Here is a 17,313-nt window from a genome sequence, read left to right as displayed (position 1 = left end):
ATGTAGTTAAGAAAATAATATCTTTAGAAACTCAGCTGTTTTTCTGTGTTTTCAATTCCTTGCTTCCAAAAATCAAAATGTAACATAAAAAAAAATAGATCTGAAAACTGCCATCATAATGGCATGAAATTTAGATATTTATCCAAAACAAACACACATAGGAACATTGTTTTTTTCAGCATTAAGTTGCCAAGCAATTGGGCCAAGAAATTAAGGAGAAAGATTCTGAAGACTGTGTCAGCCATGCTGAATGGCTTCAGCTTTAACAGCTACTGCTATTTTTGGTAGACACATAAACATGCCTCGTTTATTACAAAACTGCTTTGAAACTGACCTGCAGATCAGAAACAGACTGGGGCTTCTAGGCACTGGGCCACATTGAATAACATCCCAGCTGGGAAATTACATCTGGGGGACTGTTTGTCCCCATGGCCTGCTTTCTCTTCTGTTTTTCTTACAGATGGCTGCAGGTTTTGCAGACCTAATGTGCTTTGTTATGTTAGGTATAAGCCACATCACTCAGGAATAAGCAACAGAGTTACACACCTGAGAAGCATAGTTACACACCTGAGATGAAGTATGGAAGAAAAAATGTTTGTGTACTATTTTCTGATACAACTTGTGTCCTGATACCAAGACTGTCTCTGTTAAGTGACAGAGGACATCTGTAACGGACAGGCAGCATTCCAGGAGAAAAGAAATCAGCGGAAACTATGTGTATTGAAGCTTTAATTTTCCATATATCCCAGTGCAGGACAGAAGTGGTGAAGCAGCAGGCAGGCTGCTTCTAGATCACTGATCTGGCTCTTGATCTGGAATTTCTCAGGTACTGAGCAATCCAGCCAGGTATGTTGGACACAGAAATCATGGTACATGCAGCCTGACACTGAACTGGTTTTGAAGAAGGCCCACACAGTACACCTGATAGAGAATGTGCTGAATGATCTGCACAGCATGTGCTGCACCAAGTGCCCATTTGCACTGGGTGGGATAGGGCTCAAATCAACCTGTTCTAGTGGAAGGTGACCCTGCCCATGGCAGGAGAGTTGGAACTGATGACCCCTAAGGTCTCTTCCAATTCAAACCATTCAATGATTCTATGAATCTATAACTAATGCTTGTTGCCCTTGATCAACAAAAAAAATAATAAATATAAATGTGGAAATCTTTTCAGAATCTTCTTTTCAATCCATACACAAGTAGAACTCAAACTGACCTCAGCTAGAGTTTTTCCTTAGTGAGGATTTCAAGATTTCAAGTTCCATGGATTTTAAAGGTCTCTGCTGTGAATACAAGCTACCTGAAGAATGATATGCTGTGGAATGACATTATTGACTTATCTGCCCATTAAATCTGCATACAGAATATATTTAGTTATGAGTTGTTTGCATCTCATTTGAACCATATTTTTTTGTGGAATGTAACCTTTCTTCTTGAAGTTTCTCAATCCCTTTCAAAACCAAACCTTGCCATTTTTCTTCTACACTAGTCATTTCCAGTAAAATTTGGTCAGCACATATAAGTTTTCGTAACTACTTGATAGTTTTTGGAATTACACTAGAACAGTTAATTAAATCATCAACTAGGAAGTCACAGTGTTTATTTCCATAAAAGAGTAAGTATCTCAGAATATTACAGTAAAGAATGGAATGCATTTCAAAGCACAGTAATTTCTCTCTTATTGTCTCCATTCACGGCTGAAACAATGTCCAGTAAGTTAATATCTTTAACTCAGAACATTTATACTACTGTAAAGAAATAGATAATAATACCAATAATATTAAGCTTTAAGAAAGCAGTGCATAGATTTTGATGGGTTCTCTCTTCATCTAGCAAATCATCACAGCTTTTTCATTTCATCTAGGTTCCATGTAAAGCACAGAACTTTTCTTTAACAGAGAAATCCAATCCTTCCAAAGCACAGATACTTCTTCAGCAAAAGTTTTAAAAATGCTATTTGCTTGTGCATGACTTCCCTCAATTCTTTCAGCTCATATAATCATGGCTTAAAACATGTGTAGCATTCCTAGTATCGGCCTTGGTGTTCTAGTTCTTAACTAGCTGATCCTTCTTTTTTCAAGTAATTGCCCACATGTGAAGCCACAGCAATGTAGATGTACCCCACAGAGTGCTCTCAGACCATCTCTGCCTAAAAAACATTAACTTCAACTCTCTTATTTATTTTTCTCTCTGTGCAAAAATGCTGTTATCAGTGTCCTTCATAAAGTTGTGCAGGTGTAAAGAAAACCCTTGCATGGTGCAAAGGAAACTCTTGCAAGAAATATTTTTACTTTGGAGTTTAATGTACGTCTGCTTGGCTCATCAAGATGGGGAGGAAGAGTGACAGTAACAAGACTGATTTTTATGTATACATACATAGAATCTTGCACAAAGAAAAAAGGGTGAATAAAAATTCTAGGTTTATATTAATAAGGTTTGGAGTAGATTTAACATCTACTGTGCATTCACAGAAATAACAGTGTGACATCCAAGTTAGTGAATCAGAATCAATATTATCTCTGAGCACTGACATGTCTTGTCCTTCCACTCCTCCATCCTTACCATTTTAGCATATCATGCCATTGACTGTGACACATATGAACAGTATTTGAATATTTTGCAGGCAAATTAAATGAGGACTCTTCAATAACTCTTCTAGTACTTGCTTTGCAGTACTAGAACCTGCTGTCACTAAAGATTATAATTTGCTTTGGTATTCTATGGTCTTGTGCACAAAAATCTAAACCTGAAATGAGGCAGAGCAGTGCAACAGCTCAGCATTCCTGTGGGTATGGATGCACCATCAACATCATGTGCACATAATCCAACCACCTACCCTTTTTCATTCCGAGAGTGCCTGTTTCCTCACACAGTTATTACTCCCACATGAGTTTGTCCTTCCTCTTCCAGCTTCAATCATAATGTTAGCTGATTTCTGGACAGACTAAAAACAACAGCTGCTTCCCTCTGGGCATTAAATACCATTTAGTATGTTTTTTTCCCTTTAGGAAAAAACTAAATCTAATAGTGGTAAAAATAACCCAAAACAGTCAGACTTTTATAGGAGTGAAATGGAAATCTTTACTGCTCTTAAAGGCTTCTAACACACAGCACATTCTTGCACATAGGAAACTTTCTTTGGTGGTGAAATTCTGAATGAATGTATCAGTTTAATTACACTGAAAATAGAAGTTGCAGTTCCCAACTCACTCTTGGATTAATGTAGTAGCAGTTGGGTCCTTTTTGTTATCTAACGCTTTACAATCTGTTCAGATGTAGAGTAATCCTTACCACTTTGACACAGAATGTTTGCACTAATAGTGTAAAACCACCTTGTCCATAGCAGCACCCTAGAAAAAACCAAACCCTCCTGCTTGCCCTGATAAGGGGAGAAGTTTTTATTTCAGAGGTTTTGTCTTTGCTTCTCACCATGCAGCTCTAGTTTAATTGACAATAAGTTAAACTAATTTTCCTGACTTCAATCTGTTTCACTTAGTAGTTGTTAAGCCACGTCTTCATCTTTATCTCAACCCACAAACTTTTTCTTCCTACTTCTCCACCCTATTCCTTTGAGGAAGCTGCTGGATAGTCAGCTGAGGTTGAATCACCACACTGTGCTAGGCACAATCACTCAAATTTTTGCAATGAGAAATTTTCTGCCCTATTCTGAAATCAAATCTTAGGCTTCAGCATCAAATTTCCTTCACTGTTTTCTTCAGTAATACCAAAAGGATCTACAGTTCTTGTTAGAGACTCTAACTCTGAAAATAATACATTACAAAAACACATGCAGTCATACAGCACTTTTTTTCCCAAGAAAATGAACTTTTTTTTTTTTTTTTTTTTTAGCTAGCAAAATATACACTTTGAAAGTTCTTAATATTGGACTAGAAAGGCAAAAATGTACTTTGTGTCAGTGCTGGCCCACTTTCCACTTCTCCTACGCTGGTTACAGAGTTCTCATTGTTTCCTGACCTCTCAGTTATTTTTTTCCAGTTTCACTCATGTTGGTTTTTTGTATTTGTCTTTTAAGGCCCAGTCATTGGGTACATTCTCCAGCCATATGTAAACAATTCTGAATAGTTCACTCAAACAAATCCAGGCATGTCTACATGTTTAAAATCTGTACAATTTCTCTGCTTTTTTATGGTGTATTTATGAAATAACTTGCAAAAAGGATTGCCTCTCAATGCTTGCACTAAAGCCCTTGGCTCCTTTATTTGTGCCTATACAGAGTTTAGTGTCACAATGCAGCAAATAGTGCCACTAAAATTACCCTGACTTAGAAACACTTCCCTCTTCTTCTTTTTTTTTCCCCCAAGTATCAGAAAAAGACGATTTTCATCCTCAATTAAAGTCATCCTCGCATTCTAGGAAGTCATTGTGAAAAGTAAGCACAATGATAAATCTAAGGTGTATTATTTTTCATCAAAAAAAAAAATAAATCCCAGTACTGCTACTCAACATAAAAGGAGACAGAATCCAGGACTAAGTGATATACTAGCAAAGAGGCATGCTGGTCACAATGTCTCATTTCTGATATTATAGTTATTCCACACTTGAAATCCACCTTACATCTAGACATGGTTTTCCTTAATCTTTTTGTGCAAGCAGTACATCTACAAAAGCCTACCAAGAAAATCCTACCACAAGTTTCTTTTTACAGCCCTAATTTCCTGATCTTTTTGAAATGCTAGTGTAATTGAGAAGGGGTTGGAGTATTGTGTGTGCTTTTCACTGCAAAATACTAATATTTCCAAAGTCAGAATGAAAGAGTATTTATGACATAAAAGTTACAGCCAGATGCTGCTGTCACTATCTCAAAATATAATCGGACTACATGAAATGGATTATTATGGCCTCTGTGGTTTTTAGTTTTATACTATTAAGAGTAACTTAGAAATAATGGAAACTGATATTGATGGGATCTGTTCTTGATTGTACACAACAAGGCAGTCAGGAATGCTTAAGGATACCAAAACAGCAATAAAAGTAAATGAAAGATCTAGTTGCAGGCTGCAGATGACTCTTATTTCTCATACCACATTTTAAGTAAAAATTTAGAAGTTTAGGAAACTTAGTTAGCACCTTTAATGATCTTTTGAGTATGACTTCAATGATGAAACAGACTTAATTGAAAAAAAATGTTTTAGGCTGTTAAACTGTATAAGGTAGTGTAATTGAATTGACTAAGCTGAACTGGATACAAAATTTGAATACTTCTTAGGAGGTGCTTACAGGTAGATACATTAACAAATATGTTCTAAACACAGCTGGACAGGATGAAAGGACAGATGAATAAAATCTAATATTTATATTAGCCAGAGTGCTAATTTTCACATGTTGCAGAGTATTATACAGAAAGAATTGAAGAAAGGAATTTACAGTATGATCACTTTTAAGCCTCAGACATCAGTGCATAAAAAACATACACAAAGTAGTTACATCTGCATAATTTGCATCAATCAGAATATAGATAGCAATAAATGGATACAACACAGAAATAATTTCTTCCTTATACAATAGAACTAGAGTAAAAACTGAATGAAAATACATTTTTCCCATTTTGCTACCAAAATAAAAAGAGAGTAAGGAAGTGAATTTTCAAGTTGAAAACGCTTCTCTTGTAGCTACACTTATATACCAAAACAAGACAAAATGTGCTTTGTGCAATTTTTTTTAGAACTTTGGAGACATTCTAGCTTGATTCTTAAGGGACATTTTCAGCATTCATGTGGTCTACAACCTATTACAATTTCCTACAGGAGGCATGTAAGCATTGTCAAGCTCATGCAGCACTACTGATTTGTTACATGGCTGCTTGCTTTGTTCAAGGCATCTGTTTGGCTTTTTAGTTTGCATATACTGTTGTTGTATCACTCATGTTTCCCAGATATACTTCACTGTTTCAATGTTAACACTGAAGAATTTAACCAAAAAAGTTTTAAACAGATGTTTTAAATTGCAGCTGAATCCATACTCTACTGCACTACAGTATCCAAAGTTTTGCCTCATTGAGGAAAAGCACACAGCAATTCAGTCCAAACCAGGGTTTCTTCTAGATTTTGCAGCAATCCATGGAAACAGAGTCTTGAGAGATGATGTCTACATTGCATTTTTATCTTATTTCTGAGAGATTCAAATCTCAAGGGACTTAGAGATCACACAAACCTTGTCCTAGCATGATGTTGCAAGTGGTACCTTCAGAACTGGCCTGTGTCCCACTGCATCTTTTACGGTCTACAACACCCTCCAAACATTTGTTCTCCCTCAGGAAAAATGCCTTTAGGGTGGCTGCTAGGCTCCTCTCTTCAAGCAGCACAGTTGCAATCCCAGATACTGAGAAAGATGTGCTTGTATGTAGCTGCTTATGGCTGTATTCACTGTTCCTGCTCTAAAATGAATTTCAACTTCCATAAGAGAAAGATGCTTGGCAGTCAGGGCTGACTTTTGGCTACACCTTATTTAGGCTAAGGAATTTCTTGGGTGTAACATAGATGAGCAAATCTAAGAGACAGAAGGAATGCAGGACAACGTGGACTTCAAGATGGTAGCAGAGGGAAAAGAGTCCTCCATGGTATGTTTAACTTGCTTTTCCAAGTTTGCCACAGTAAAATGCCTACTTGGCAGGAGTTAAGTGAGTTTATATGGACACTGCAGAAACCCATAGTTGTGAGGTAGATATGGAAATTCTTCTTGCATGGGTCAATCTATGAATATCTATGCACAGGTTCTGTACTGACATTTATGTTTTGGCCAGCCTGACAGAGGGAAATTAACCTACTGAAAGAAGACAGGTGAATTCTAGTGTCATGTCTTACAGAAATAACCAAGGGTTCAGAAAACTCCTGCAGGAAGGCTCAGCACCTGATGTGTCTGCTTCTGGATCTATTCCAAACATCAGTTGTGCTGTGGTTTGAAAACACTTTGCCAACATGGCTGAGGCTTTCTGCATACCTGACATAATATAAATATACTGCATAATATCTCTGAGGGACTTGTGGTGAACCCAAAGGTGACTGGGAGGGGAATCTGGCAATAATTATCATTCATGACCACAGAGAATATAATCATGGCTATGGTGCAAGTACAAAGCACTTGGCAGCTGTGTTGTGAGATATTTGTCCTTTCCCAGAAGTCAACTGCTATTCTAAGACATGAAGTGATGATAATGACTTCAATGCCCATGTCTATTTTGGTGCCACCCAAAGAAGGAGGAGATAGAAACTGAGAGCAAGATCTACACCACTTGCCCTGGATGCCAGATTACCTTTCAGTCTGGTCCCTCACATTCTGCATCTGAAAGGTTGAAGAGACATGGCTCACCTGAATGTGTGCAAAATGGAGGACATGGACCTGATCTCCAAGAACTTCAGGGACAGAACAAAACTGTTTAACATCTAACAAATCCTGGACAGCCTCCAGGATTGGAGTCAATTGGAGTGATTTGGAGTCGACAGAACTGCAAAATTATCTAGGAACATATCAAAGGGTGCTAAGAGGGTCAAATAAGACCTGCCTTGGGGTTGACTGTATCTATGGGTGGTTTTTGACATTGAACAATCTGAAATTGGATACCAATCATATACTGTTGGGGCCTTAGAAGAAAAAAAGATGAAACTTCCCACCAAACTGAGGTACTCCTCAAAATTTCACTAATTAATCTGTACAAAGTGTAGAGTGCTAATCCTTAATACAATCCTTAATCCATAGATATGAATTTTTCAAATTATGGTTTTGGATCCTTTTATTCCAAAATAAAATTTAAAATTCCATGCTTAATACCTTACCTTCTCTTTTTTGATAAATTTCAGATATCCTATCAAATAAAGAAGGGACTGGTTTTTACATTGCAGTATTTGAAATAATCAAACTTGTACATAAAATTATTACTGCTATCATTGGCTTACAGTTTACCTTATTGGAAGTCTTAGCAATGCATTGACTTTTTTCTTTTAGAAACTAGAATCTCCTCCCATATATTTGAATTCTGTGATTTCATCAGCTAAAGGGAAAATGAAGTTAAAATGTACTCACTTATTTTATTTCTCACTTCATTTAATTTCTCTCCAAGGCATTTAGCTTCATCAAACCTGTCAATGATACAGAATTATTCTAAGAACAATAATAATGATACAGAATTATTCTAAAGAACAAATAGTTCCAGAAGCTTATCACAATAAAATACAGAATTACTCAGTACTAGTTTTTCATTTGTAAGTAGAATTAACTGGAAACAATTTTTCGTTAGGAGAGATTGTCTGGTCTAAGAGAAACTATCTAGAAGAGTCTTGGTCTAGACAAAGAAACTGAAGAAATCCACAAATTGTACTTCTGTCCAACTCAAAAAATATCAAAACAGAGTAAACAAATATGGCTTCTCCCTACAAAGGTGGGATGTGAAAAAGTTTCCCCTTCTCAATTAGTCCATTTCTTCATAAGACTGGAACAAGTTAGAATTTCAAGTTCCTACTTGGGTATCTGCTCACAAACATATGCTTTCAAGGCTGAATTCCACAAGGCTAAATGGCTGAAGCTGGAGGGTGTCTGGACACTTACTCTTTCTTACATAAAAAAGGTGGAAGCCATTGAAGCTTCTGTTAGATATTAGAAAAGCTTTTTCTACTGGGGTTAACTTAGAGCCCCAAGCAGGCATTAAGGATTGCATAAATATCAAAGGAAAGAAACCCTGAAGTACCTCTCCCCTTCTTTCTCTCAGGTTCCATAATAATTTCATCCATTATTTATTACTTATTAATTCCTGAGACAAATCTCATGTTGGCTGTTGACTCTGATTCTTGTTCACAGAGAGATGTATCTGGAAAAGTTGAAGCCAGATATTTATCCAGCCTTTATTCAGAGGTTACTACCAATAATTGAATGGGTTGTGCATCTGTTGTTCAAACAGTATAGTTTATAAACCAGCACAATAACATAAACTGAAATTTGGCATGAATTTATGATATTTCATCAGATTCCATCTGTGACTATGAATCCTTGTCAACAAATAAGTCAGGTAAATACACAAGACTTGACTCTAATATTGAATGGGACAAAGCTATTTTCAATACTTTAATAAAAAAAGGGTGACATTATCTAGCATTAAGGTGATATGCACAGTGATGACTGAACAATTATATTCTTAGCTGAAAAAACTTCATGTATATCTTACATGGAAACCACTCAACAGAAAAGGCTGAAATTGCCAAATCATGGTTTCTATTACCTACAAGATAAATACTCCACAATGAAACCCCAGAGTGAATTTAGCCACTAATTTTAGTGGAAAAAGCATTTTTGGCAAAGATTTCACTCTTTGAATGCAAGTACCAGTAATTAAAATATAAACATCTTGGAAAACAAATCTCTAACTCATCATGTAAGCTAAGACAAACTCAGAGGCTGTCTAATGAAAGAGACATTCAGTGAATTGAATGAGTATTCACTTGTTTTTAATTATTAGAAATTACAACAACAAGTGACCCAAGTGAAACTCATCCTTTCCATGAAACTTGCCCATAGGTACTGAAAAAACAAGTTAACTGTTAGCCAGCTAAAAACCAGAAAGCTAGGAACAAAGAAAATGGGATAAAAACAATCGAGAACAACAAAAAGCAAAGTAGATTTACATCTCATCTATAAGCTCAGTAGAATTTCACTACTGGAAATATTGTCTAAGATGGATTTAGAGGCTTTATGCAGTATGCATGACATTGGAGTGGCACAACTGGAAAGATTTCTTGGTAGAATATTTCACCAGAAAATGGGATGCATTTTTCTCCTCTTCAGAGAAACAATCCTAAGAGAACATGATTGCATTAAGAAATAGGATATTATTAACTTCTCTGGAAGTCAGGTATAGAAAGTTCAAATTGCAGAAATCTGATTCTGTCCAGGTATCAACACAGGGTAGTTTCTTTTAAGCAAGGAAGCAGTTATTAATGCATGAAGAAAAATGAAAAAGAATTGCTGTAAAGCTGTAGAAGATCACATTTTCTAGCTTACAAAGGCACTTCCCGTAGGCAACTTGAATTGAAGACAAATTGACTCAATTTTGTTTCACTTGAATTATCTTTCACTATATCAGTTTTCCCACTTTTTAAATTCAGAGACATTACTGAGTTACAGTATAAGCTACTGCACCTGTGAAGAGCTCTGAAGTAGTAGGTGAAAAGGTTTCTTCAAAAACAAATTTTATCTTATATATATATATATATACACATATTTAACAAAACAAATGCTTTTCAGTATTTAATTAGTTGACTGCATTTGATCATTTTTACACCAGTAGTTACAGAAAAAATACATCTATATTTTTAAGGTATGGCTATGCATAGTCACATCTCTATGAATAATTTCACAGCCCAGGCAACAGTTGTGACCTTCACAGTGAAACTTCCAAGGCTCACTGACAGTTCACCATTCAATTACTATAAGAATGATATAATGCACACTTGATGTCTTACTGAGATGAGCCAGGGGCTCCTGAGGCAGTAGGAGCCAACAGGGGAACACCAAGGAAATACTTCAAAGGAATTAAGGTGTGTTCTAAGAAGATGGAGTGGCCAACAGCTAAGGTGCCTTTCTACCAATGCATGCTGCATGGACAACAGACAGAAGAAGCTGGAAGTCACCAGACTGGTAGAAAGCTGGGACCTAGTTGCCTTTACTGAAACTTGGTAGGGCAAATCCCATAACTTGAGTGTGCCTACCAGTGGCTACAGATTGTCTGAAGAGTCAAGTAAGGAGAAAGGGTGGTCTCTAAACCAAGAGGCAGACTGAGTGTGAAGAGCTGTCTCTGAACAATAGTTATCTGAGCAGGCTGATAGCTGATGGTAGGAATCAGAGACTGAGGCAACAAAGGGAACTGAGTGGTTGGCATCTACTACAGGATGCCTGATCCAGGGGAGCCTATTTATGAGGCCTTCATGCTTCAGCTGATGGAGGCATTGTGCTTACTGGCTTTTCCCCCCCAGAAGACTTCAAAAAAGTCAGCATTTGCTGAAAAAGTAGCATGGCAAGCAGTAGGCAATCAAAGAGACTCCTGGACTGCATGGAGGATAACATCTTAAGCAAGGGAATAGACAGCCTTACCAGAGGGACGTGATACTGGGCCAGTTGGTCAACAAAGTAATGAGCTAATTGGAGACATCAAGATTGGAGGCAGCCTGAGCTGCTGTGGTCATGCGTTGGTGGAGTTCTCAGTCCAGAGGGATGTGGGTCAGGGGAAGAGTAAAGTTAGCTCCTAGCTCTTCAGGGAGTTAGTCAATAAGATCCCCTAGAAAACTGCCTTCAGGGAAAAAGGCATAGAACAAAGCTAGTAGGTCTTTTAAAATGTTTTCCATGAAGTGCAAAAACTCAAAACCCCCAGGAGCAAGAAATCAAGCAAGGAAGGCAAGAAACCAGCATGACTGAGTTGAGATCTGCAAATCAATCTAAAGTAAAGCAAGCAGGAAATGCACAGGCAGTAGAAGCACAGCATAACCTAGGAAGAGTATAGTGATGCTGCCTGTGTAGGGATTGGGCCAGAATGGTTTGGGAATGGCATTTTCTGATTTAGGAGTCTCACTAAATAAAACACACTTCCACTTGATCCCTGTCCAATTGGAAGCAGGAAAGGCAAAGGTTATCATTTGAGATAAGAACAATTTACTGGAAACAGCAATGAAATAAGAAAATTATTAATAATAGCAACAATATTCATAACAAAAGTGTGCAAAAGAGAAAGTTTGGAGCTTGATCCAACCACAGCCATGCCATCCAAAGTGTTCCCTTCAGTTGGAACCTGTGTTACCCCACCACTCTGTCTGCCACACTTCCCCCACAGGAAAAGGAATGCTCTTTTCTGAAATGAAAGAGGGTTAGGGTTAGGTTATCGTCTTCTTCTGCCCCTGGCCATGACATAGCATGGTACTGAATAACAACAGGGTCTTGGTTACACCCACGTGGCTCCAGGCCTTGCCCCTCATGGCTACAACAAAAAATTAACCCTGTCCTTAGCCAAAATGAGTTACACTCTCATCACCTGAGCTAGGACCAAAGCCCCTATGCAGTGAGTGAGCCAACAAGTGAACTGCTTAACTCCCTGCAGTTACCACACACAGTTAGACAACATTTCCTTACTGGCTCAACCCCAAGTTTCCCATAGCAGAGACTCAGATGTCTGGGTCCTAAAAATAATTTAATTATGATGCAACAGCAGGATAACAGCTTAAGCTGGCACCTCTGAGGAGGGACCCTGAACAAAGAAAACCCTGGATTTTTTTACCCACAGTCTAAAAGCATGAGAGTCTCTGCCCTTCATCCTGAAGCAAGGGCTACTACTGTGTCTCTAAGTGTCTGTCCACCTGGCTGGAACCACCAGGTCCCTGTGTCCTTTGTTATGCAAAGGGTCAGCGCTAGTTCAAGGCCTCTTGCCTAGGGCTCCTGCCAACCAGAGCTCAAAGTGCAGCTGCACACCAAGCTACCAGCACTCAATGTATGCAACACCACTGTGTCCAGTTCTGGAGCACAGGAAAGACATAGACCTGAAATGGGACCTTGAAGTGGGTCCAGAGCAGGGCCCTAAAAATCATTAGAGGGCTGGAATACCTCTCTTAGGAAGACAGACTGAGAGAGCTGGAGTTGTTCAGCCTGGAGAAGAGAAGGCTGCAGGATGACCATACTACAGCATTTCAATATTTAAGGGGAGATTAAAAGAAAGATGAGGACAAATGTTTTAGCAGGGACTGTTGTGATAGGACAAAGTGTAGTGCTTTAGGCTAGATTTAGACTAGGTCTAAGAGAGAAATCTTTTACAATGAGAGGGCTAAAACACTGAAACAGATTGTCCAGAGAAGTGGTGGATGCCCCATCCCTGGAAACATTCAAAGTCAATCTTGACTTTGCTCTGAGCAACCTGATCTAGTTGAATATATCCCTGCTTATTGCAGCAGGATTTAACTAGATGACTGTTAAAGATTCCTTCCAACTCAGCCTATTCTTTGACTCTATGATAATTAGCAAACCAAGAGAATCTACCCAAAATGCCCAAAGGAAAAAAATAAGATGGCTAAAAATAAGTAATTTGTGAACCAAACACTGTTTGTGGTATGACAGAAGTGGTTATGCAACTATAAACAAAATTATTAACAAGAGAAGCCTACATATAAAGGGAAGCTATGGTAACCTTTAAACATGTGGTGTCCACACTCTTCCTGTGCAATTTGAACACTGGCTGGGTAACAGAGCTTTTGTGTAACTAGTAGTTGAGAGACTGCATTCCAAATTACAGACTGGATTTCATACAAATCCATTCTAATGAACTCGGTAAACTTGGAGCTAAGCATCTTTGCTAAAAATGACTGCAAATGGCAGGGGAAACAGCCTGTTTCAAAGTATCAAAATTCACATTAGCACTGATTTCAGCAATCACCTGATGCCTATTAGAGAGGGGTTAAACAAGGCATTAGTATGAATCTTTGTCCTTTAAGGAAAGCAAATCTGTCATAGAACTTAGTAGATTCCACTCATCTCTATTATATATTCTGAAACCAGAAGGAAATACTGGTTTGCTTCATAGTAATAACATACAGAAAAATATGGAAGAATTGTTATTGACTAGAGGAAGGGCAGAGCATGGCTCAGAACCATATTATTCTCATGGTCATGCTGTAACTATTAAGTGTTCTATTGAATAGCAACACCAGAAATGACTGCAGTGTAATCTTTTATGCAGTGATAAGGCAGTGCAGTGGCATGATCTGATAAATTGATCAGAAGAAAGGCATTGCTAGATATCCAGTTTACATGGATAAATACTTACATACATCTAATATCTTAGCAATTTGCTTTCCTGTGGCTGAGGTATAGATCCAGATAAAAAGTTAATCAGTTCAGAAAAGTGATAAATAGCAGGAACTTGAGTAAGTCACAAAGATGTGGAGATCATTTCAATATTACTGAAATAAATGAGTATAAGACTTGGTGTGCCTGAAAAAAAAGTCTTCCATGTCTGTGAAGTAGAAAATTGTGTTAAAGAAAACAGAAGAAAGCAGAAGAAACCTGGAGAAGGAGAAAACCTCAGAACAAAAAAATTCCACAAAAACCAAACCAAATGACAACATCCTACAATCAAACACTTCCCTGAACCAAATAGAAGAAAACAAGCAAAATAGCCTCAAGCAACTCTTAGGGGAAACATGTAAGTTACAAACACAGATTGAGAGATTCGCTTTTGCATCTACAATCTCAAAGCCATGCATTTCTTTTGCAGTACTAGGAGGGTGAACACTTGAAAAGCTGACAGTGAAGCAGTACTGTTATCCAACCAACATAGACAAGTGTTGGTGGTTTAATTTGTGAGGTTTAAAATCTGTATGAAAACCCATGTTTTCAATGTTTTGCCATTATCACTATTTTCACCAGACATATTAAGTGTTTTGCCAACATTAAAAACAAATGTGGAGGACAAAAGTATTATTTCTGTTTGTGAATGCAAAACTGGAAGAAAGAAGCTAAGATCACTTGGCAAACAGGTTAGGGACACCAGACATGCATATGTTAAGCATCTCCTAGTTTACTATCCAATTCAGTGCTGAAGTCAGTAAAGCATTTTTGACAATGGAAATTGGAGTAATTGATTCAGTCCCATGGATTTTACTTCCCCATGATAATTCTTGATCATGAATGTCATTGCCACGTTGCTTCAACATGGTTGTGAAGATGAATAAAACCAGCAGGAATATGCACTAAGATTCCTCATGCTATTTTCATTTCTATCCAGACTTCTCTTCTATCACCACTCAGTGCCTTCTGAATATGAAATGTCTTAAGTAAGAAAAGGTGAAGGGCCTGTAACGAGTCCTCAGCAGAAACCTGGGATGTCTAGTGTAAAATTATGTGCTCCTGCTCAGACTGCTAATGAACTCTCAGATGTCTTCCCCAGCTGTATTTTCCTATGACACCCACCTCTGCTTCAGAAGCTGTTTGTTGTCCTCAATGGTTATACTGTCAGCATGGTCCTGCTTGAAAATTTCAAAAGCTTCCTGACATCCAAGTGACATCTTTCCTCCTGGGCCAAGGTAAAAAAAAAGAGAACTTCTTCAGAGTCATCAAAAGATAGAGATTTTGCACTTATTTAAATCCTTTTTTAGATAAACCCAGCTAGTTAGCCCAGGGGTCTTAAAGCAAAGAGAAGACTAAGTTTGATTTTCCACTGATTGGAAAGCATTTTTGACAAAAGATTTCTATTATCTGAAAAATTATATTTCACATCACTTCTCTAAAGTCTCAGTGCTTGAGGTATATCATTCCTCAAGATAATTTTAAATGTTCATAAGTAAAATTGAACTTCGAAAATTTAAAATATGTGAAATATTCTTAAGTGCATGCCAGAAGTATTTTCACAACAGCACAATGCAGTTTGTTTCTGTATTTCTTCCATCTGTTTCATATTGGGCCCTAAGTATACCTTGAATATTTTCAATATTCTTGGAAGAAAAAAAATCAGGCTTCTTTAATAATGCATTAGCAAATACTTTTCCATACCCTTTTAGGTAAAGCAAGAATTCTACATACACAAATGGTTGGTGCCTTTTTACATCTGCAACATGGTGCTTGTTTCCTTTTGTGCACAACAATGTCAAGACTTATTTGGCATTCAAATCTTTTAAAATCATTAGAGAAAAATATTACAGTCTGTATTATTTTCAGTTCTTACTGCTGGATGATCTATACATCCAAGTAAGATACATTGTATCTGTATTATTATTAACAAAAACATTCAAAGGCTTAGGGAGAATGAGAGCTTATGCCAGCATCTGTGTTATCACCAGTACGTATATGTCAATAAACTAGCAAGAAGAAAGGATGAGACTTGCACTTAAATAAACTATGGGAATGAAGACAGTTCAGGAACAGAAAGGAAGAGGACTCTAACACAAACTTTGTGAAGAATGCAAGATAGCTCCACCTTTAATTCAACCTCCAGGTTGCAACTTAAACCTCCAAAATTATATTCCTTAAGTTGGAATTTGATTCTCTTTTGATTTTCCCCCTCGAGTCTTTCTTTTGTCCTACCCAGAAGTCTGCCTTCCTCCCTCATAGCTATCTGAGACCCGCAAATCCATTTTGAACAAGAGCTGTAAAACTCCCTAGGATTTTTGCTGTGCAAGAGTTTTCTCTATGTTTAATGCTAATAGACCAGCATTACCAGTAACATATGTGCATATGCCAGTTCTTCTCCAGGCTACCTGCTTTGTAATTTTGGTGTAAGGTTTTTCTCCTTCTCTAGGTTTCTGCAGTTTCTTCTGCTTTCTTTAACACATTTTTCTTATTTCATGGACATGAAATACCTTGTTTTTGGGGTCAGCATCACCAAGTCCTATACTCATTTACATCAGTGAAGCTGAGGCAAGAAATAAGCAAAACATGCCTAAACAGGCTGGGATGTGCAATACTGGCACGTTATCCCTTACTGATCCATAAGCTGCATTTTAAAGTAATTCTAAATATATTCTGGTGCACCTCATCATTGTATATCAGGATAAGTTCCCACTGACTGCAGCAAGATTTCTGTGATATAAGATACTGTTTATAGAGAAGGCTGGTAGCAAAAACTAGGACTCAGGGTTCAACGATCAGTAAAAGTGTAAAAAGATTTCTTTAAAATACAGAGAAAATTTTACCCCTTTTCTGTCAAAAGAATCAGGCCATCTGTTACTAATTCAAAAATTTTGAGTTGAAAATAGAACCACCGGGAATGTCTGAATGGCAAAGCCTGCAGAAATGCTCCACCCTTTCTGTATATGAAAATCAAGGAAAGATAGAGTACACTATTTACTGCTGTGTGATCCAAAAGAGCAAGAGAATTCATGAAAATATTTTTTTTCTGAGGTGATGACCTGAGAGTGTAATGTTCATGTTTCATGCTTGCCTTGTAGAAAAACAGGCAGCTTTGTGAGCAGAATTTTATAGTACATTCATCCCATCTCTAGCACTAATTTTAACATGCAGCCTGAATTGACCCCCTAGAATTGCTTTTGTTGCAGAAAAAGCTTGTACTAAGTGCAGAAAGCCTGGAAAAAAATCATGATCAAGCCTAAGATAAACAATGACATGCCCTTACTCATACATAACACTGCAATGTAAAGTATTTAACTCTTCTGGCCATGTACTGCCTTTGACAGTACAAATAAAAACAGTAAAGTAAGTTTGGAAAACAGAACTATTACAGTGATTATTGCTACTGCCTGGCAGAAATGCATCAATCAAAATTAAAGGTAACCTGATAATAATTTTCCAGCACTAGCTTGAAAAGGCATCAGATTTGTA

General features: G+C 37.5%; 1 protein-coding gene across 2 annotated transcripts in view; it reads right to left on the bottom strand.

Annotated features, from left to right (window-relative positions):
* Positions 1-17,313, bottom strand: part of KIF6 (kinesin family member 6) — a 155,500-nt gene that overhangs the window by 45,532 nt on the left and 92,655 nt on the right. For both annotated transcript variants that reach the window (XM_036381431.1, XM_036381430.1), the window contains exons 14-15: positions 14,950-15,052; positions 8,038-8,093 (exon numbers count right to left, since the gene is read on the bottom strand). In XM_036381431.1, coding sequence (XP_036237324.1) covers positions 8,038-8,093; positions 14,950-15,052 — 159 coding nt within the window. The remainder of the gene's footprint in view (positions 1-8,037; positions 8,094-14,949; positions 15,053-17,313) is intronic.

The sequence above is a fragment of the Molothrus ater genome, chromosome 3 (assembly GCF_012460135.2).
Source record: "Molothrus ater isolate BHLD 08-10-18 breed brown headed cowbird chromosome 3, BPBGC_Mater_1.1, whole genome shotgun sequence".
NCBI lineage: Eukaryota > Metazoa > Chordata > Aves > Passeriformes > Icteridae > Molothrus > Molothrus ater.
The sequence above is the reverse complement of the archived record's forward strand: the minus strand, read 5'-3'. Positions and strand labels throughout refer to the sequence as shown.